Source organism: Cupressus sempervirens, chromosome 9 (genome assembly GCF_028749045.1).
Source record: "Cupressus sempervirens isolate cs-2001-9-10 chromosome 9, ASM2874904v1, whole genome shotgun sequence".
Lineage (NCBI taxonomy): Eukaryota > Viridiplantae > Streptophyta > Pinopsida > Cupressales > Cupressaceae > Cupressus > Cupressus sempervirens.
This window is the reverse complement of record NC_143126.1, coordinates 551,394,979-551,411,138: the sequence shown is the minus strand read 5'-3', so window position 1 is coordinate 551,411,138 and position 16,160 is coordinate 551,394,979. Positions and strand designations below refer to the sequence as shown.

At 35.7% G+C, this 16,160-nt stretch overlaps 1 protein-coding gene across 2 annotated transcripts in view; it reads left to right on the top strand.

The window, feature by feature from the left end:
• CHL (chloroplastic lipocalin) overlaps positions 1-16,160 on the top strand; it is a 67,583-nt gene that overhangs the window by 50,244 nt on the left and 1,179 nt on the right. The window contains exons 2-4 of one of the 2 annotated variants that reach the window (XM_089801017.1): positions 8,875-9,010; positions 9,364-9,597; positions 9,743-10,033. In XM_089801017.1, coding sequence (XP_089657143.1) covers positions 8,875-9,010; positions 9,364-9,597; positions 9,743-10,033 — 661 coding nt within the window. Of the gene's footprint in view, positions 1-8,874; positions 9,011-9,245; positions 9,598-9,742; positions 10,034-16,160 lie in introns of both variants that reach the window. The other variant, XM_089801018.1, reaches the window with a different exon arrangement.

The window sequence follows — 16,160 nt, the reverse complement described above, 5'->3', positions numbered from 1 at the left end:
ATTTTTTTTATTTCTCTTGGTCTCCACATTGTTGCTTTCTTGATTGTGAGTGGGTAAGGGTGGTGTGGCCCTCTATCAAGTGGTATCAGAGCAGGAGATCCTGAGTGTACAAGCAGATCGCCGAAGTGTGAGGCAGTTTGTACCAGGACCTTGGTTGGGTGAAGTTTATCAGAGCCGGTGGATTGCAAATCCGTTGTCCTAGACTTGTGATGTGGTTCCTAATTTTTCATGCGAGGTGGCAGGTTGCGATCTGACTTGCAAACAATTTGGTTGTCACAAGGAGCGTGGGAAGGATTTGTTGCAGAGGGTTTACGGAGATCTTGGGAGATGGCTCCAAGAGGATTAGACCCTAAGATGATTGCGAAAATCCATGATATAGTGGAGAGGAATTTTTCTAAGATGTTTGCTCGGTTGGATGCTAAAGCTAAGAAGGTCAAGGTGGAAGAGGATGGTTTTGTTGATCAGATTGTGGAGTCTGATGCAGAACCTGCAGAGCAACTAGAGGTTGTTGCTGAAGATATTCCTAATGTTATTGATGTTGGGATCGAGGTTGGTTTTCATGATCAATTGGTTGAATCTGACATGGAGATTATGGAGCACTTGGAGGTGGATGATCCAGTTGTTGGAGGTGAGTTATGTATTGCAGAGCATCTTGTTGTGAGCAATGAGGTTGTTGGTGTTGAGAGTTTGGCATGTATTGATGGAGATCTACATGTTGGTGCTGATATGGAGTTTGTTGTTGCTAATGCGGGGTTTGTTGCTGCTGGTGTGGATTCACTAGTTGTTGATGTGAATGGGAGTTTGCTAAGGAAGCATTATGTTCAGTTTGTTCCTGAGAATGAGCATGTTGATTGGATGGTTGAGATTCTAGTGTTTGATAGAGTAATGCAGATGTGGAGGATTTGCATGGTGGTTTTGTTGTCCCTATTGAGGTGGAAGCCTTTGGTGAAGATGAAGATGGTTGTAGATTTTCTTTTTGGCGTTCAAGTGTGGGACACACTTTTCTATCTACCGGGGGAGTCTGATGCAGGAGCATCTTGCATTGGAAAATTATTGGAAAAAAAAAAAAATTGAAAAAGAAAAAAAGGCAAAAAAAAAAAAAAAAAAAATCTGGAGGAGAGAGAAAGTGACGAAAATAGGAAGAAAAATAATTAAAAAAATAAAAAAAGGAGAAAAAGGAGAAAAGAAAGGAAAAGGAGAAATTTCTATTTTCAAGGTGCATAGGTAGCATAATAAAACAAAATAAAATAAAATAAATGGTTGTCATTCCATTTATCGAGGTGTGTGGGTAGAATTCTAAAAAGTTATGAATACTGTAGAAAGTTATGAATATTGTAGAAGGTTATGGAAGTTGTAGAAGGTTGTGGAGGAATTCTAGAAGGTTGTGGATAAGTCATGTATTGGGTGGTAAGTGCCTATTTAAGCAAGGCATATGAGCATTTCTAAAGCAAGCTTGGAGAAGCTGAAGGAGTAGCTTGAGAGGTGGAAGCTCAAGGGGAAGCTCGAGGAGTAGAAGCTTGAGAAGTAGAAGTTGTGGAAGGAGAAACTCAAGGAGAAGCTTGATATCATCTTGTGGGTGTTGTAAAGATCTTCAAGTATAATAAAATTTCTTGTGAAGCATTTTTTTTATTTCTCTTGGTCTCCATATTGTTGCTTTCTTGATTGTGAGTGGATAAGGGTGGTGTGGCCCTCTATCAGAGTGGAATCGTGGACCACTAGTTACTAAACAGGCGTTAAGTGTTAACTAACCCGTCATAATGTATTAATGTCATTCATAACGTCAATGTTAATTGCAAGTGCAATGTGATTATGTCAATGTGTTAACTGAGCAGTGACACGTGTCATGATTCCGGGACGCGTTTGAAATGATAGGGTTTCTTTTTCCTTTCAGCCCGAAACTCAACTTTGGTCGTTGATCTATAAACATCCAACGGCACTGCTGAATGGTGTGGTGGCCCCGTGGGTCGTGGGTCCCACTCCCATTAACTAAGCTAGTCAGGTATCAGGATGACTCACATCACGAGTCAGACGTGTCAGTGTGACGTCATCACCAAATTGAAACGACATTGTTATTTGTTGGTCGACCGAGGAGTTTAGTGACACGTATCATGATTTCGGGATGCGTTTGAAATGATAGGGTTTCTTTTTCCTTTTAGCCCGAAACTCAACTTTGGTCGTTGATCTATAAACATCCAACGACACCGGTGAATGGTGTGGTGGCCCCATGGGTCGTGGGTCCCACTCCCATTAACTAAGCTAGTCAGGTATCAGGATGACTCACATCATGAGTCAGACGTGTCAGTGTCACGTCATCACCAAATTGAAACGACATTGTTATTTGTTGGTCGACCGAGGAGTTTAGTGACACATGTCATGATTCCAGGACGCGTTTGAAATGACAGGGTTTCTTTTTCCTTTCAACCCGAAACTCAACTTCGGTTGTTGATCTATAAACATCCAATGGCAATGGTGATTTGTGAACGGTGTGGTGGCCTCGTGAGACTACGGAGTTGCATAATTGCATATACAGAGTAATTTAAGATAATATTACTATTTAATTTTAACTAAATATTTGGGAAAACAACTAGCTAGTACAATCAAAACTAATATTAATAGATTTTTAAGACATTATCTATACATTAATATTTTGAATTAATATTAATATTATTAATCATCTCAAGATTTAATATATAAGTGCTAATCATATAATTAACATGGGTCAATGAGTTTGCCTCAAATCCTCAAATCAAAATTACAATTTAATATATTTGTTAATTTATAAAAATTAAATTAAATTTTCTATATAGCTAAAATTAAATATATTTCATAAGACAGATATATATCTAAAATTTTTATTAAAATATTAATATTATATATTCACAAATTATATCTCTAACTAATATTATTTATCTTTAGCTATAATATTTCTACTTTCTTTTCACAATAGGTAGCGACTCGTGCTCCAACAGAGCTCTTGTAGTTATTATTATTATTTTTTGGGCAAAACTTTATTTAAAATCAAAAGAAGTGGAAAATGGATCTTCTACGCAAGCAACAAAATACATAAAACAATAATATTCTACCTAACAATTGTAATGAAGGCAGAAATGCAATTATTTACATAATTAATCTTGGTAGTTTAACTTTACTATTTGGACATTAGTTATTAGTGCCTGTTGTAGGAACTATAGGCAACGAACTTTTTAAACCAGTGTTTGAAATAAACAACTTTAACCAATCAAGTTTCACATAATTTTTTAATAATAAGTAATAACATATTTTGCTATTAGGTAAAGTTTGAGGCAGGAACTACGTTGCTCTGCAACCTTGTTTCTAGGGGAAATGTATTAGCGATTATCATTATAAATAATATTTTATATTCACATAGGCTTTTATAAACAATTCAATAGAAAATTCAAAAATACAAAATATTGCAATGTTGCATAAGTAAGCATAAGAAGTTAAAACAATGAAATACAATTTTATATGGAATTGAAACTCCAGAAATTTCATTGATATTTCTAGAAATTTACAAATTTACAAAGTCAAGGGAAAACCCTAGACTCTAGTACTACTGTACTATTCGTCGTAGAAACCACCAGAATCAACCATGGTTGCGAATTCTTTTAGCCAGTGGTTGCCATCTTCCACTTCATCCAGGAAAAACCATTTTCGAAGAAAATTCAACCCAATTCTTGCCCATTTCCTATGGTGCTTCAACTGCCCAGCAGTCAAGCCCAGTAAAAATGGTTGCAGGACCACATTCTGGCCAGGTTCCAGAAGCTTGTGGACTTCACCCGCCCAAGGGATCCCCACTCCTAAAACTGCATGAGCGACAATTTCAATGTCATGGCCCAAATATACTACTTTAAAAATCTTCCTCAGGAGCAGCACAATTTCGGCCCTTGCTTCTCCGAGGTCAAGTAGGGAGGCTAGAAATTGTGGCGTAATGTCATTGTTGACACGATACTGATTCTCATTCTCCAAAAACTCACGCCCCAGAACCGTTTTGACAGCAGCAATAACAAACTTAACACCAGAGCATGGAACAACCTCATTGCAAATTGACAAGAGGTTTTCCTTAGGAATGCGACCTAGAAAGGCCTTTTGCTCCTCTTCCAAAGTGCATCTCAGGCGAATAGGGTTGTCCATCTTTACTGCAAAGTTCAAACTCTAAGTTCTAATAGACTAACACCAAACAAACCAGACCTATCGACTACCAAAAATGAGATGAGCAATGATGAAAGAAGTAGCTCAATCGGCTATAAATAAGCTTGGTGGGCAGGGTGCCAGGGATTATTTATTTATTTTTGTCCGACTGCCAATTCAATTACATTAAATTAGCAAATATTCTCAAATCTTGAACATAATTGCAAGTACGTGCCAAAAAGGCCAATTGTAATTAAACACTAACACCGTCCATTGTCCTGTAATGCGTGTGAAGCCGTTTAACAGATGGAAAAGGCCAATTGTAATTAAGACTAATAATACTACTGCTAGTGGACTGTGGCATGTCCTGTAATGCGTGCGAAGCCGCTTAGCTGATGGAAAAAGGCCAATTGTAAATTGTAATTAACAGTGACAAGACATCAATATACTATCTCCTACAACTTAAGTGATACACGCTGGACAGAAACGTGTCACCATTCCGGACACTTGAACAAGGTCGAGGCTTCATTCCAGACGTTTGGCCCCGAAATAAACCTTCAACCGTTGATATATTATCATTGGACGGTAGTCTGAATCATGTAATTAATATTCTATATGTAATTAATGTTTATCATTTAAATAACTCGAGCTTTGTTCATTTTAAATTTTAAATTTTTATCTATAATCTACATGTAATTAATGTTTATCATTTCAATCATCCGAGCTTTGTTCATTTTGTATTGGTAATAATAATAAGATATCTTTCGGCTTATTATATATAGTTATAGATAAACTAAACTGCAATGGTATTGGTAACTGTCGATAAAAAACTGTCAGAAATCGGCTGTACAATTTGGAAAGTGGTGTGTGGCTAGTGGTAGCGTACTAGCGAGAGAATGTAGCTATCACTGACATGGCATTTAATTCTTTCCGGGTACATTGTACTCTGCAGACAACTTACCTTGATACGTGTCAACATTCAGGTGACTACCTCGACAATTCTTCTTCCTTCAAAAAATGTTGGCTGAAATTAAACCTCAGCCATTGATCTTGGATCATCAGACGGTCTGAGTTCTCAAATAATACATTTAACATAATTACAGTGGTAGTGGCAAAGATTATGCTTCCATAATGTACGGTCAAACAACCATGTCTTTAAACCATCACTTGCTACTTGCCAGTTGCCAGTTGCCAATAATTTATGTAAGTTGGTATGTTAGGTTAGGCTACTTATTTTCCATCTTTTGAAAATAGCCATACCAACTATAACTTTCTGAAAACCATTCGCAATAACAAATTAATTAATTCAATTATTTGGAAAATAATTTCGCCATTTTTTTATAAAAAAGGTATCGGTTATTAAAATATTCGCCAACCAATATCCATATTTCAAAACATAATTTGCCGTCAATATTAATAATTTTATTAAAAATAAAAATTATAATCGCCATTATTTTATAAAAATTGTCTAAACTATTAAAAAATTCGCCACCAAATATCCATCGATTGACGCATAATTCGCCAACACTATTAATTTTTTTTTCACCCAAATGACATGTGATTCACCACAATTTTATAAATTTTGGGAGGGGGGGGGTTCCTTAAAGTTATCCCTGACTATTAGCTGGCTTTTACAAATCTATCAACAGTCATGTCCTTAGATTGACAAATAAAAAAAATCAATCCCTGATCTTCAAATGAATCGAAGTAAATTTCTGCTCACTACTGTCATAAACTAAGGGCATTATATAGAACAATTTTGGCTTGAATAATATTACCAAGCTGTTGCAAGACAATATTTAAAGTTGATAGAAAAAATATGCTGATGAACAAATCAGAAATACATACATAAAGTGGCCAATTGCCCTGGGGTACTTCCTAGATGCCTAGGTTCACTGTAGGTCTTTCACAGAAGGACCCACAGAGAACCTACCTGTGAAGTACCCTGGAAGGACCAGTACCAAAACTGTACCAGTACCAGGACCCAGGCCTAAATAGAAGAATCCAGTAACTGAGAAAAAAAAAATCTAAAACCTTCCAGGTTTTTTCTCTTTCGAAATATTGCTCTAAAGAAATACTAAGCTGCCAAATTTGTTCTAAACAAAATTGTCATTTCAAAATATTAGAAATGATTATTCAGTTTGTTTTCTATAAGCTTAGTCTTCTATCAAAAGGAAGACTGAAATTGATTAGAATCCCTGGTAGTAATTTGGTGTTTTTCTTAGGTGACAATGAAAGTGGCTTTGCTACACCAGTTCAATTGTACGGCATAAGCTGTTGTGGCCCTTATTCTGTGAACGAAACGTTTTTGAAAAAAGTGAAATAAAGAAGTAAAGCTTCAAAAAAATTGCTTCAGAACCTCAAGGTTAGAATCTTGCCTCAAGAACTTAAAGATTAGTGCTGAGGCCAACCAACTGGCAATGATTTTCTGTGCTCACAAAAGTATACCGCAAGTCCAATTTCTTCAGGGCAGAAGCTCTTGGAAGTATAGCAGGCAACTCAGCCTCGGGCATAAAGGTCAATCACAGCTATGTGGTCAACTTTGGAGGAAAGACGATTGATTGAAGCACATCATGTTCTTGACCATTGCCAAATCAACCACCATGAATTGAGAAACCCATTACTGTGACAAGTTATTGGCATCCTCAAAATGTTCTCTGATTTATCATCAAACAAATTTTGTTCTGCTCTGCTATGCGCTGTTTTGGACCAACTGGTTGAACTTTGGAGAGCTGAATGATCTCTATTAGTAAAATGGAAGTAAAATTGTCTACAGGAACTATGCTGCATAAATCGAAGGTAAAAGCAAAGCCAAAATTCCACTAGTAATCTAATCAAGCACAGATGTCATAGTGTCATGTGTTCTTCAAATTGCTTTTATTGTAGGAATGCTAATGAAGACTGTCCTGACAATGAATACCATTAGACTTTTCAGGTAGATTGCTACAAAGTACTGCATCTACAAGAAATGTGTGTACTGACAATGAATAAAGTCATAAACATTAATGTCCATGAAAATATTGATATATACAAATGGTGTACCTAGAGAGAGACAAAGGGTGAGATTCAGAAGATGTACATTTCAGAATTAAATTTTCATTACCTATATACTTCTCTTGTACTGGTGGTATGATCATGCTTCATTCTTTTGATTGGCTAATGATAATATGCATGTACGTATGTAATGGCCATTACTGCATCCCCTTTGTACACTTCCAGAGGGCAGATTACTAAGAACACAACACTATCGGCTAAACCGTTGCACCTCATTTGATGCAAGCGCTAGTTTTATTTTAATTGTTGATTTTGTCTTGTCTTCATAGGTTGCTAGTTCATCTACATCCGAAAGAAATTGGAGCACGTACTCTTTCATTCACTCAGTAAAGTGCAATTGGTTGCAATCAAAAAGTGAAGAGAACTTATATGTGCATTCCTAATTGTGTCTCCTCTCGCACAAGCATAAAGAATACAAAGACGGGATTTTGATGCAGAAGATTTGGACTTGGATGCTTCCACTTCTCAGCTTTTAGTTGCTGATTTGGAAAAATTTGGCACCGACAATGTTATTGATGCAGCTGATCCCATTGGCCTTAGCACTATTTGTGAATCAACTAATGCCAATGAAGAAGAAGATGATCTTGATGATGATGAAGAAGAAGAATAAATTATTAATCCATTAGTTGAAACTTGAAACAATGATTCTTGAACTTGATGTTACGTTTTATCATATGACATTTTAATACTTTGATGTTGAACTTGAAGCATATGATGCTACTATGGTATGATCATGATGCTATAATTACAAGTTTATGTTTTTTTTATTGTTTATATGATATTACATGACATTCTAATCTTAATTCATGCTTACAGGCTGCATAAATATTGATATACATAAATTTTACATTTTTTTACTTACAAACCCAAACCCTATTTCAAAAATTTGCTGGACTGGCGAATGAGTACTTCGAAAGAAAACTTGAACCTGAACCCAAACGAATCAGCAATCTACATATAATTTTTTATTACATATACACATGCACATACTTGAACACATGTACCCAAACCCCAAATTTTTTTTGCCCTTATTTACTGACCAGATACTTGCACCTGTATCCGTACCAGTGACTTAAAGTTCTTGTAGTCTTGTTGCTTATCATCATCAATAGCTAACTACACAAAGAGCAAACAACCCTTGACTAAAAAAAATTATTTGCAATAAATTTTCTGCATTGCTACTGAATCAGCCGTAACTTTTATGAAATCAGTCAACCAGACTTTCAGGACAGGCCAAATTTATTTAGTTTAGTCTGGAACTAATAATTCATTATTTTAACTAAGAAACATTTTCTTATAAAAATACAAATTTAATAAAATGAAAACTAAATGCAAAATCCTTGAAAATTACCTTAGATATTAATATCTATACTAAAAGATAAATTACTATGATTTGTGCTTCACTGGTTTAATTTCAGTATTATTATATTTTTTATCCAGTGTAAAGTTTTATATAATTTGTGGACTGTACCAAATCATTTTAGATATCCTGCATTTCTGAACTTTTTTCTGTTCCTGTTCAGCCTGGTTTTTGCGCTTGTCAAGTATGTCTTTAATATTTTTTTAGTGTGTGTAGTGTTCTGTCTCTCTTTATATCTGAGGCTTTTGTTTGGAAAGTGAAGTTGTGGGAAAGGCATAGGTGATGCTTATACAAAGTCTTGCTTCATGCAGATTTGGACGCTATAGTAGGAGGAAAATGACAGTAAGATGTGTTGTTGGACACTCAATGGGATCAAAAGAAACATTCTGCAGAAAACTGCAGGCAAGCTTTGGTGCAGTTATCTTACTGAATGCTGTTACTAATCAGGTATTTCTGCGACCAATATACTTGCATCTAATATAATTAGATTCTAGTGAATTTGAAAAGCTGTTTGACCCTGAGGCATGATACTGTTACTAAGTAGAAAGCTTTAGGAAGGCTTTTGAGAAGACTAGAGGTAGGAAGGTTATGGTGGAGGCTCAGTGTTATCACATTTCAACTTAGAACATTCAGGAAATGAGATTCATGTTGTCTGAAAGGAGAAACAAAACTTTTCTTGCAGGGCACTGATGGTAGAAGAGATCACAAGAAGCTGTAGCACATGTAAAAGGGGTATTCAAAGAAAACTATTTAAAGGGCTAACTGTTCTTTTAAACTTTATTTTTTTGTTTCATGTCCAGGTCATTGCTGCAGAGTACTCACAGAACAACATTTGTCAACTTGCATCTATCCCAGAAAATAGCACAGCTCTAACAATTGACAACTCAAGCAAGGATGAAAATCAGAATCTAATGATGACTGGCATGACTGCTAATAATTTTAACCCAATTAGGTATTCGGGAAGATGGTTTGAGGTTGCCTCTCTCAAGCGTGGATTTGCAGGCCAGGGACAAGAAGATTGCCACTGTACACAAGTAATATTTCAATTTACTATTCATTCTGAAAAGTAAATAAACTCTCTACTATGAATATAAGATGCACCAATCATTTAGAAGATTGATTAAAATTGTTCCAAGTGAATTGGAGGAAACATTAAATTTCATACTTGTAAATGCACAGGGTGTGTATTCATTCGATGCCAAAAATCGGGCTATTCAAGTTGATACATTTTGTGTTCATGGCAGTCCAGATGGATACATTACCGGTATAAGAGGAAAGGTCCAATGCCTAAATGAGGCAGAAATTGGGAAGGCAGAGACTGATCTGGAGAGACAAGAAATGATCAGAGAGAAATGTTTTCTTCGCTTTCCTACAATTCCTTTTATACCTAAGCTTCCATATGATGTGATTGCAACAGACTACGATAATTTTGCTATTATATCAGGAGCAAAAGACAGGAGTTTTGTTCAGGTATGATATCCTTCTGATTATGATAATTTCAAATAATGTGATTTGTACCTGAGCATCTTTGCCTAACATCATTGCCCCTTGTATTTTAATTGCAGTAGATTTTCATTATAAATAAATAAAATTACAAAGTTCCTGCAAGTATTAGATTTTTGTGAAAACTAAAACAATTGTAGCATATGGTGATATTGCCATCAGGATTCAACTGTGTGGTTTTTGAGTCAAACTTATTGATCCCTTGTTTCATGAGTATTGGTTCACAAGAACACTCTCTTATGAGAATGAATGGAACATTTAGCACTCATTGCATCTACATGATGCTCACAGAGGTGAAGCATCAGGACTTCATGGGAGGTCACCCATACCAATCCTTTTAATTTGTTGCTTAGGCCTTGCACAAATGACATTGTCTCTTTTGATGCATATCAAGAACCATCACTGATTTTTTTTGGGATTCATTGATATATGATTCCAGCTGTTCTAATTGTTTCAATTGAGCTAATTCCCTGTAATAGGCCTCTATGTCCTTTTTGTCAAAATGTGTAATCAGCCTATTGACAAATTCTTCATAAGATTGAACCATGGCATGATCATGAGAAACAAGTTTGTGATGCCACCAATCATATGCTACTCCTTCCAGGTGCATGGTAGCAAACTGAATCGCCTTTCCCTTCCATGGGTTTGAGTGCCAAAAGGTGTCCAGTTTATGAACACATGATCTAGCTGATAATTCTCCCGTCCAATTGAATGTTGAAATTGTAATTTTGCATAAGGCATCCTTGTTCTCCACCAGCTGGAAGCCCTATCTAGCTTGCCCTCTAGGCCTCTTATCTTACCCTCTAGAGGATTCACAACTTTGTCTTTACGTTGGTTCATGAACTGATTTAAATTTATCAGCTTCCCTACATCAGATGGAAGCTGCAAATATTCATTTTGGGCCACCATGATATCATTTGTGATGTGCGTCTCTTCTACCTCAAACTCTGGAATTGGTTCTCTCTCAACGGGACGAGATATAGTGGGACACAATGGTCTATACGACCTTGTATTTGTTATTCTCACAACATTAGAAGTTGTTCTATCTAGGTTCTCATGCCCTCGTTCACTTCTGCTGTGGTGACTACTGGACCTTCTTGACCTAGATCACCCAACTCTCAGTTGTCCAATTGTCGTGATCATCCTATTCTTGAAATCATTGCATCCTTTCTAAGGAATTAAGACGAGTAAGAATATAATTTATTGCAGGTTATTCGGAAAAATACAATATGGCTTACAAATTTTATTCAACTGATTCTTATAGACGCCTCCTCATCCATTCTAAGCTTAATTTGAAATAAGAATTACAACGTACTGCAAGAAGATGTTTTGAAAAAAGACAGATACTTGAAAAAGAAGACCCCGTTTGTTTATCTCCTTATTAAGAGTATGCTAAGAAATCTGGTGATATTACACAGACCAGTAGGCTACCATTTGATGACTATTTGCTGGATATTCTTCATCTACAGCTGAAACCTCTCTAACCCTGCAATCACTGCATCCAAGTGTTCTACCACATATCTGTCCCACACATTCTTTCCAAACACTAAGTTTTTGAATCATGTGACTGTCTCAGCATCCCTGGCTTGTATTCCTTCGTGGCTGAAGCTTGGCTGGATGTCCAAGTTCACCAATTGCCAAGGGTTTTCTCCTGGTAATACTGTAACCTTATTGTAGATAAGAAAACATAAAAACATAGATAATAGAACACCAAATAATCCTCAGCGGTTCCTTAGGAAGACTTCACAATCCAAAAAAGATCAAACAACTGTAAAAGCCTAGATTCTAGGCGATTTTCCCAGAAGATGAGCTCGCCATTTTAGTTGGAAAATTATGTCTTCTTAAACTCATTAATTTGCCCATCAATAAGGGAAAACCCAAAGGGCCCATTCAACATGACTGAAAAATAGGAGTCACTTACATGACTTAGGTGAAACTGGCCTCACACTCTCATCTCCTTTTATTTCATAAAATTCTCTAAGTCTAGGAGATGCACAACCTAAACACACTTAGCGAAGAGGTTATTACAGTTTGACTCTTCAATTGAGGGGAGACATTACATTTTACACCTGACTATTGCATTTGCTTGAATGTTTTCAAAGCCTTTTGTGCATATCCTGCGCATTACATTTGATGAGACTTTTTTTCTTTGAGACATTTTATTGAAGAGCCTTAAAAGCTCATCAAATACACCATTTTGTTCAACAATGCTTATCACTTGTTCTCCAACAGCTGTTATAATAAGCACAAGATTGATAGAGACCAGACAAATAAATGGCCTTCAATTAGTGGTTATCATTTGTAGGAACTGAACAAGTCTCAATTGAACTCTAATATAATAAAAGTATGTGCAAGTTTCTATGATGTGTATGATGATTTCCTTATCAATGCTATCATATGAATATTCAAAATTTTCTATATTTTTTAAATGCTTCCTATTTTTTAATCAGCCATCCCTTGTCTTCTAAAAAAAGGCCTCCTTCCCGTCTCCATCTCTGAAATACATGTCACTATCCCCTGCCATCCTCGTCTTGGAAACTTGGGATAACAAAGCTTAATATCACTTTACCTTTAAAATCTTTTGAAATTGAATACACACCAAAATCCTCCAACTGTACTCTTGATAATAGGAAGTGTTTATCCAACAGTCCCTACTAATTAAAAATAATGAAAAGGAAAAGAGTATTTTATCATTGGAAATCAGGATAAAATAGATTAAACTCAAAAGACAAGATTGTAAAAGTTTACTCTATACTATGAGTGTCCTTCATTGGATTGGCGTTTTAAATGTAAACAGGCATTTTGCCCTTTTATATGCATATGCATCTGCATTTATAATTTATTTTGGTTTACCATTTAATATATCTTGTTTATGCAGTGATAGAGGCCTTCCAATGCTTTGTCAACAATAAGGACAACAAAAAAACATCTAATTGAATTTATCTGCTACATGTAAGGTCTAGGAAGCTGGCACTACCAACTGTTAATGGTCTTATATACGAATGAGTAATTGTACTCCCTGAGCTAATTTTGATCTCTATTATCTCCTTGGCCTTGTCTATGGTCTGACAAATGTATCCCTTAAATGTTTAATTCATAAATTCAATATTCTTAAACAATAGCTTTAATAATTATATCACCTATTAATTTATAGTGTGAACTTACCTAAGCAAATACAAAGCTGTGGTAAGCAAGAACTCAGTATGGATACATGCAAACTAAAGCCAGCAATGATACATACCCACATGAGATAGAATTTTAGTTTGACTGCTATCTTATCAATTTATTAAGGACTTGCATGCTTTTAAATCTTCATTTTTAATAATAATCTTGTTTTGCGTAATTTCCAGAAAATATGATTTCAAAAACGATTTTTGTTTTGTAGGAAACCTATTTTAAAGCAATATTCCTCCCATCCATCAAAATATCTATTCTAGAAACATTTTTTATTATTACAGAAAAATAAAAAAATGTAAACTCCTATATAGATGTTCCTACATTTTTCTTCCTTGGTTGGAAGAAAATTGAATCATCTTTTTTCTCTAATCATCTTGAATTTATGCATTCTTATGCATTTTTTCCCTCTAGTGTTGTTTTGGACAATTACTTATTCCTTAGTGCTTTATCTTTTTCCTTTGTAAGCTCACAAACATTCTCATTATGATAAGCATATATGATCTTAAAGTTTCTCCAAAGTTCTGCAAAGACCCAATTTCTCATGTCTCAATTTTGTGTACTCTTCTTTGGGAAACCTTTTTCTTAAGAATGCTTTGACAAGATCCCCAGCTTCAAACTCCTGATCTGTCCTTGTATCATGTGTATATTCTTTTTGTTTTGCATTGTTTTGTGCAATTTTCTTCCTGATACGTGCATGTAACCATTCCATCTACTTCACAGAAATTGCACTGAATATTTACGTCTTTACAAATTTACCAACTCTGAAATACATTTTGGATTCAACTCATAGACAATTTAGAATGGTGTGACCTGTCTTCCTGTATACATGACTATGGCAATGGTGTAGCAACCAAATAGGAGTCAAATGAACAACTGATGAACAGGCACGCAGAGAACAGAAATGGAAGTCAAACAAGGACAATGGAGGTTGCATGAAAGCAATTATATGTAGAAATTGTTGGAAAACAAATTTCCCACCTTTATTTAAACCTAACACAGAAAAAGCTACTCAACCCTTCGAGAAATAGATGCAGAACTTTTCATCAATTCTCTATCTCCCAAGCTCTAGTGAAGATCAACAAGTCGCGTAAGAGGGAACATACATGTCTAATTCTTTAGACATCAACCCCTACAAATGACCAAGAACCTGCTAAAGATAATGTCAACATCAGAATATCTCATCTATTCAGATAGTTCCGAGAATCATGGGGATTCACGCGATCCATCAATTCCATTCAAGCCAAATGATTTTTTGTGAATCGTTGAATCGAATCAGTGATAAAGGGTTTATGATATAAGTTAGTCACTAAATTTCATGGGTTTATTAAATTTTCTGATTCATGGCCGATTCAATTCCGATTCATGGTCGATTCATGATTCGATTTGGCCTTGCTGATTCCGATCCGATTCCGATTCCTGTTACTTTGAATTTCAGAGTAAGGACTAATGCAAGCCATCCTGCAATTAATATGCACCCAAGAGGAAATCTCATCGCAAAGAAAAGATATGCAGCTTGCAAATAGAATGTTCGTGCTATTCTTCACTAAACTAAAAACCAGCACATCTCTAGCATTCTAGACTTGGCAAACCCTTAGGAAAATCTGATCACTGTTGTCTGACAGAAGTGGTCTTGACATGGACATTGTGTTCCAACATTTTGACATCTGTTGACACATGTGGTTTAATTTTGTACAGTGCAATACTTTGTGCTTAGAGTTATGTGGATTGTACAGGAACATGGCAAGTTTTGCAATCTACTCTTTGCAATGGAAAACTGTGGACAAGTTGAGATGCACTCAAACAAATTTGTGCCAAGACAAAGGTATCTGCACAAGATATGAAGTAAAACTGCTTTAGACACAAAAAAAAACAAAACAAAGTAGATGTGCAAGTAAGGTCTTGTATGTAAGCAACTTCTACACACAACAACACGCACATGCAAGTTAGGATTGTGTGCAAAAAATTACTGAAGAAAAGATGAATTTACCAAAGAAAAGATGAATAACATTGATCAAATTCCAAGGATGCTATTGCATCTGACGCCCTACTTGAAACACTGATCACCCACTCACAATTAGGATTGCATGGATAATTGCTTTGGGCTACATAAGTTGACTTAAGCTTGTGAAATCCAAGAGTCTTCCTTTGGCCCTTACTCTTAAGGAATAGGATACTCTGTGTATGCTCTTTGAGGTTTTATTTATGATACCATGGATGCTTTCCTTACATTTCCCCTTCTCTTTAAGCTCAATTGTGTCTTCTGGTGGTGAGTCATTCATGTTTACATATGCTTATAGCCCTTGACCTTTGTAGGATTTTCTTAGGGTCATAGTTTGAACCCCCAAGTTTATCCAAGCCAATAATATAGTTGATTTTTCACTTACTGATGAAGTGAGCATTGTCATGCAGCAACTGTTCTTGAAGCTGGATTGGTTAGGCTAACAGAGTAGCCGGAACTCCTCTGTCCCTTCTCAGGTGCGTGTATCCCTATATCCATTTTGGATATTTATCGGATACACATTAAATACTGTACCCATATGTGCCCAAAAAAACTTGATTTTCCAATTGTGCTGAACACTGTGATTTGATTTTTAAAAATTTGAACTAAATCTTCTGAAGCTTAATTTGAGAATACTCCATTGATGCAATTTAGAAGGGGAAAATTGGTATAAAGGGAACCTTCACCAAATGAGAATGACAAGTGAAATGGTTTGCTATTTTGGCAACCCATTTTTCTGGGTTATTTTCCAGTGCTATCTACTATTTTTGTATATTGTAAAGTATTAAATTAACTTAGCATTTTTATGTCTATGTTTGAAACTTTTTTGATATGAAATGTCCAAAATAATCTTCAAAATACCAGATACTGAACTGTATGCTTGCTTTCCCAGATACAGATATCCATGTGTGAGATTCA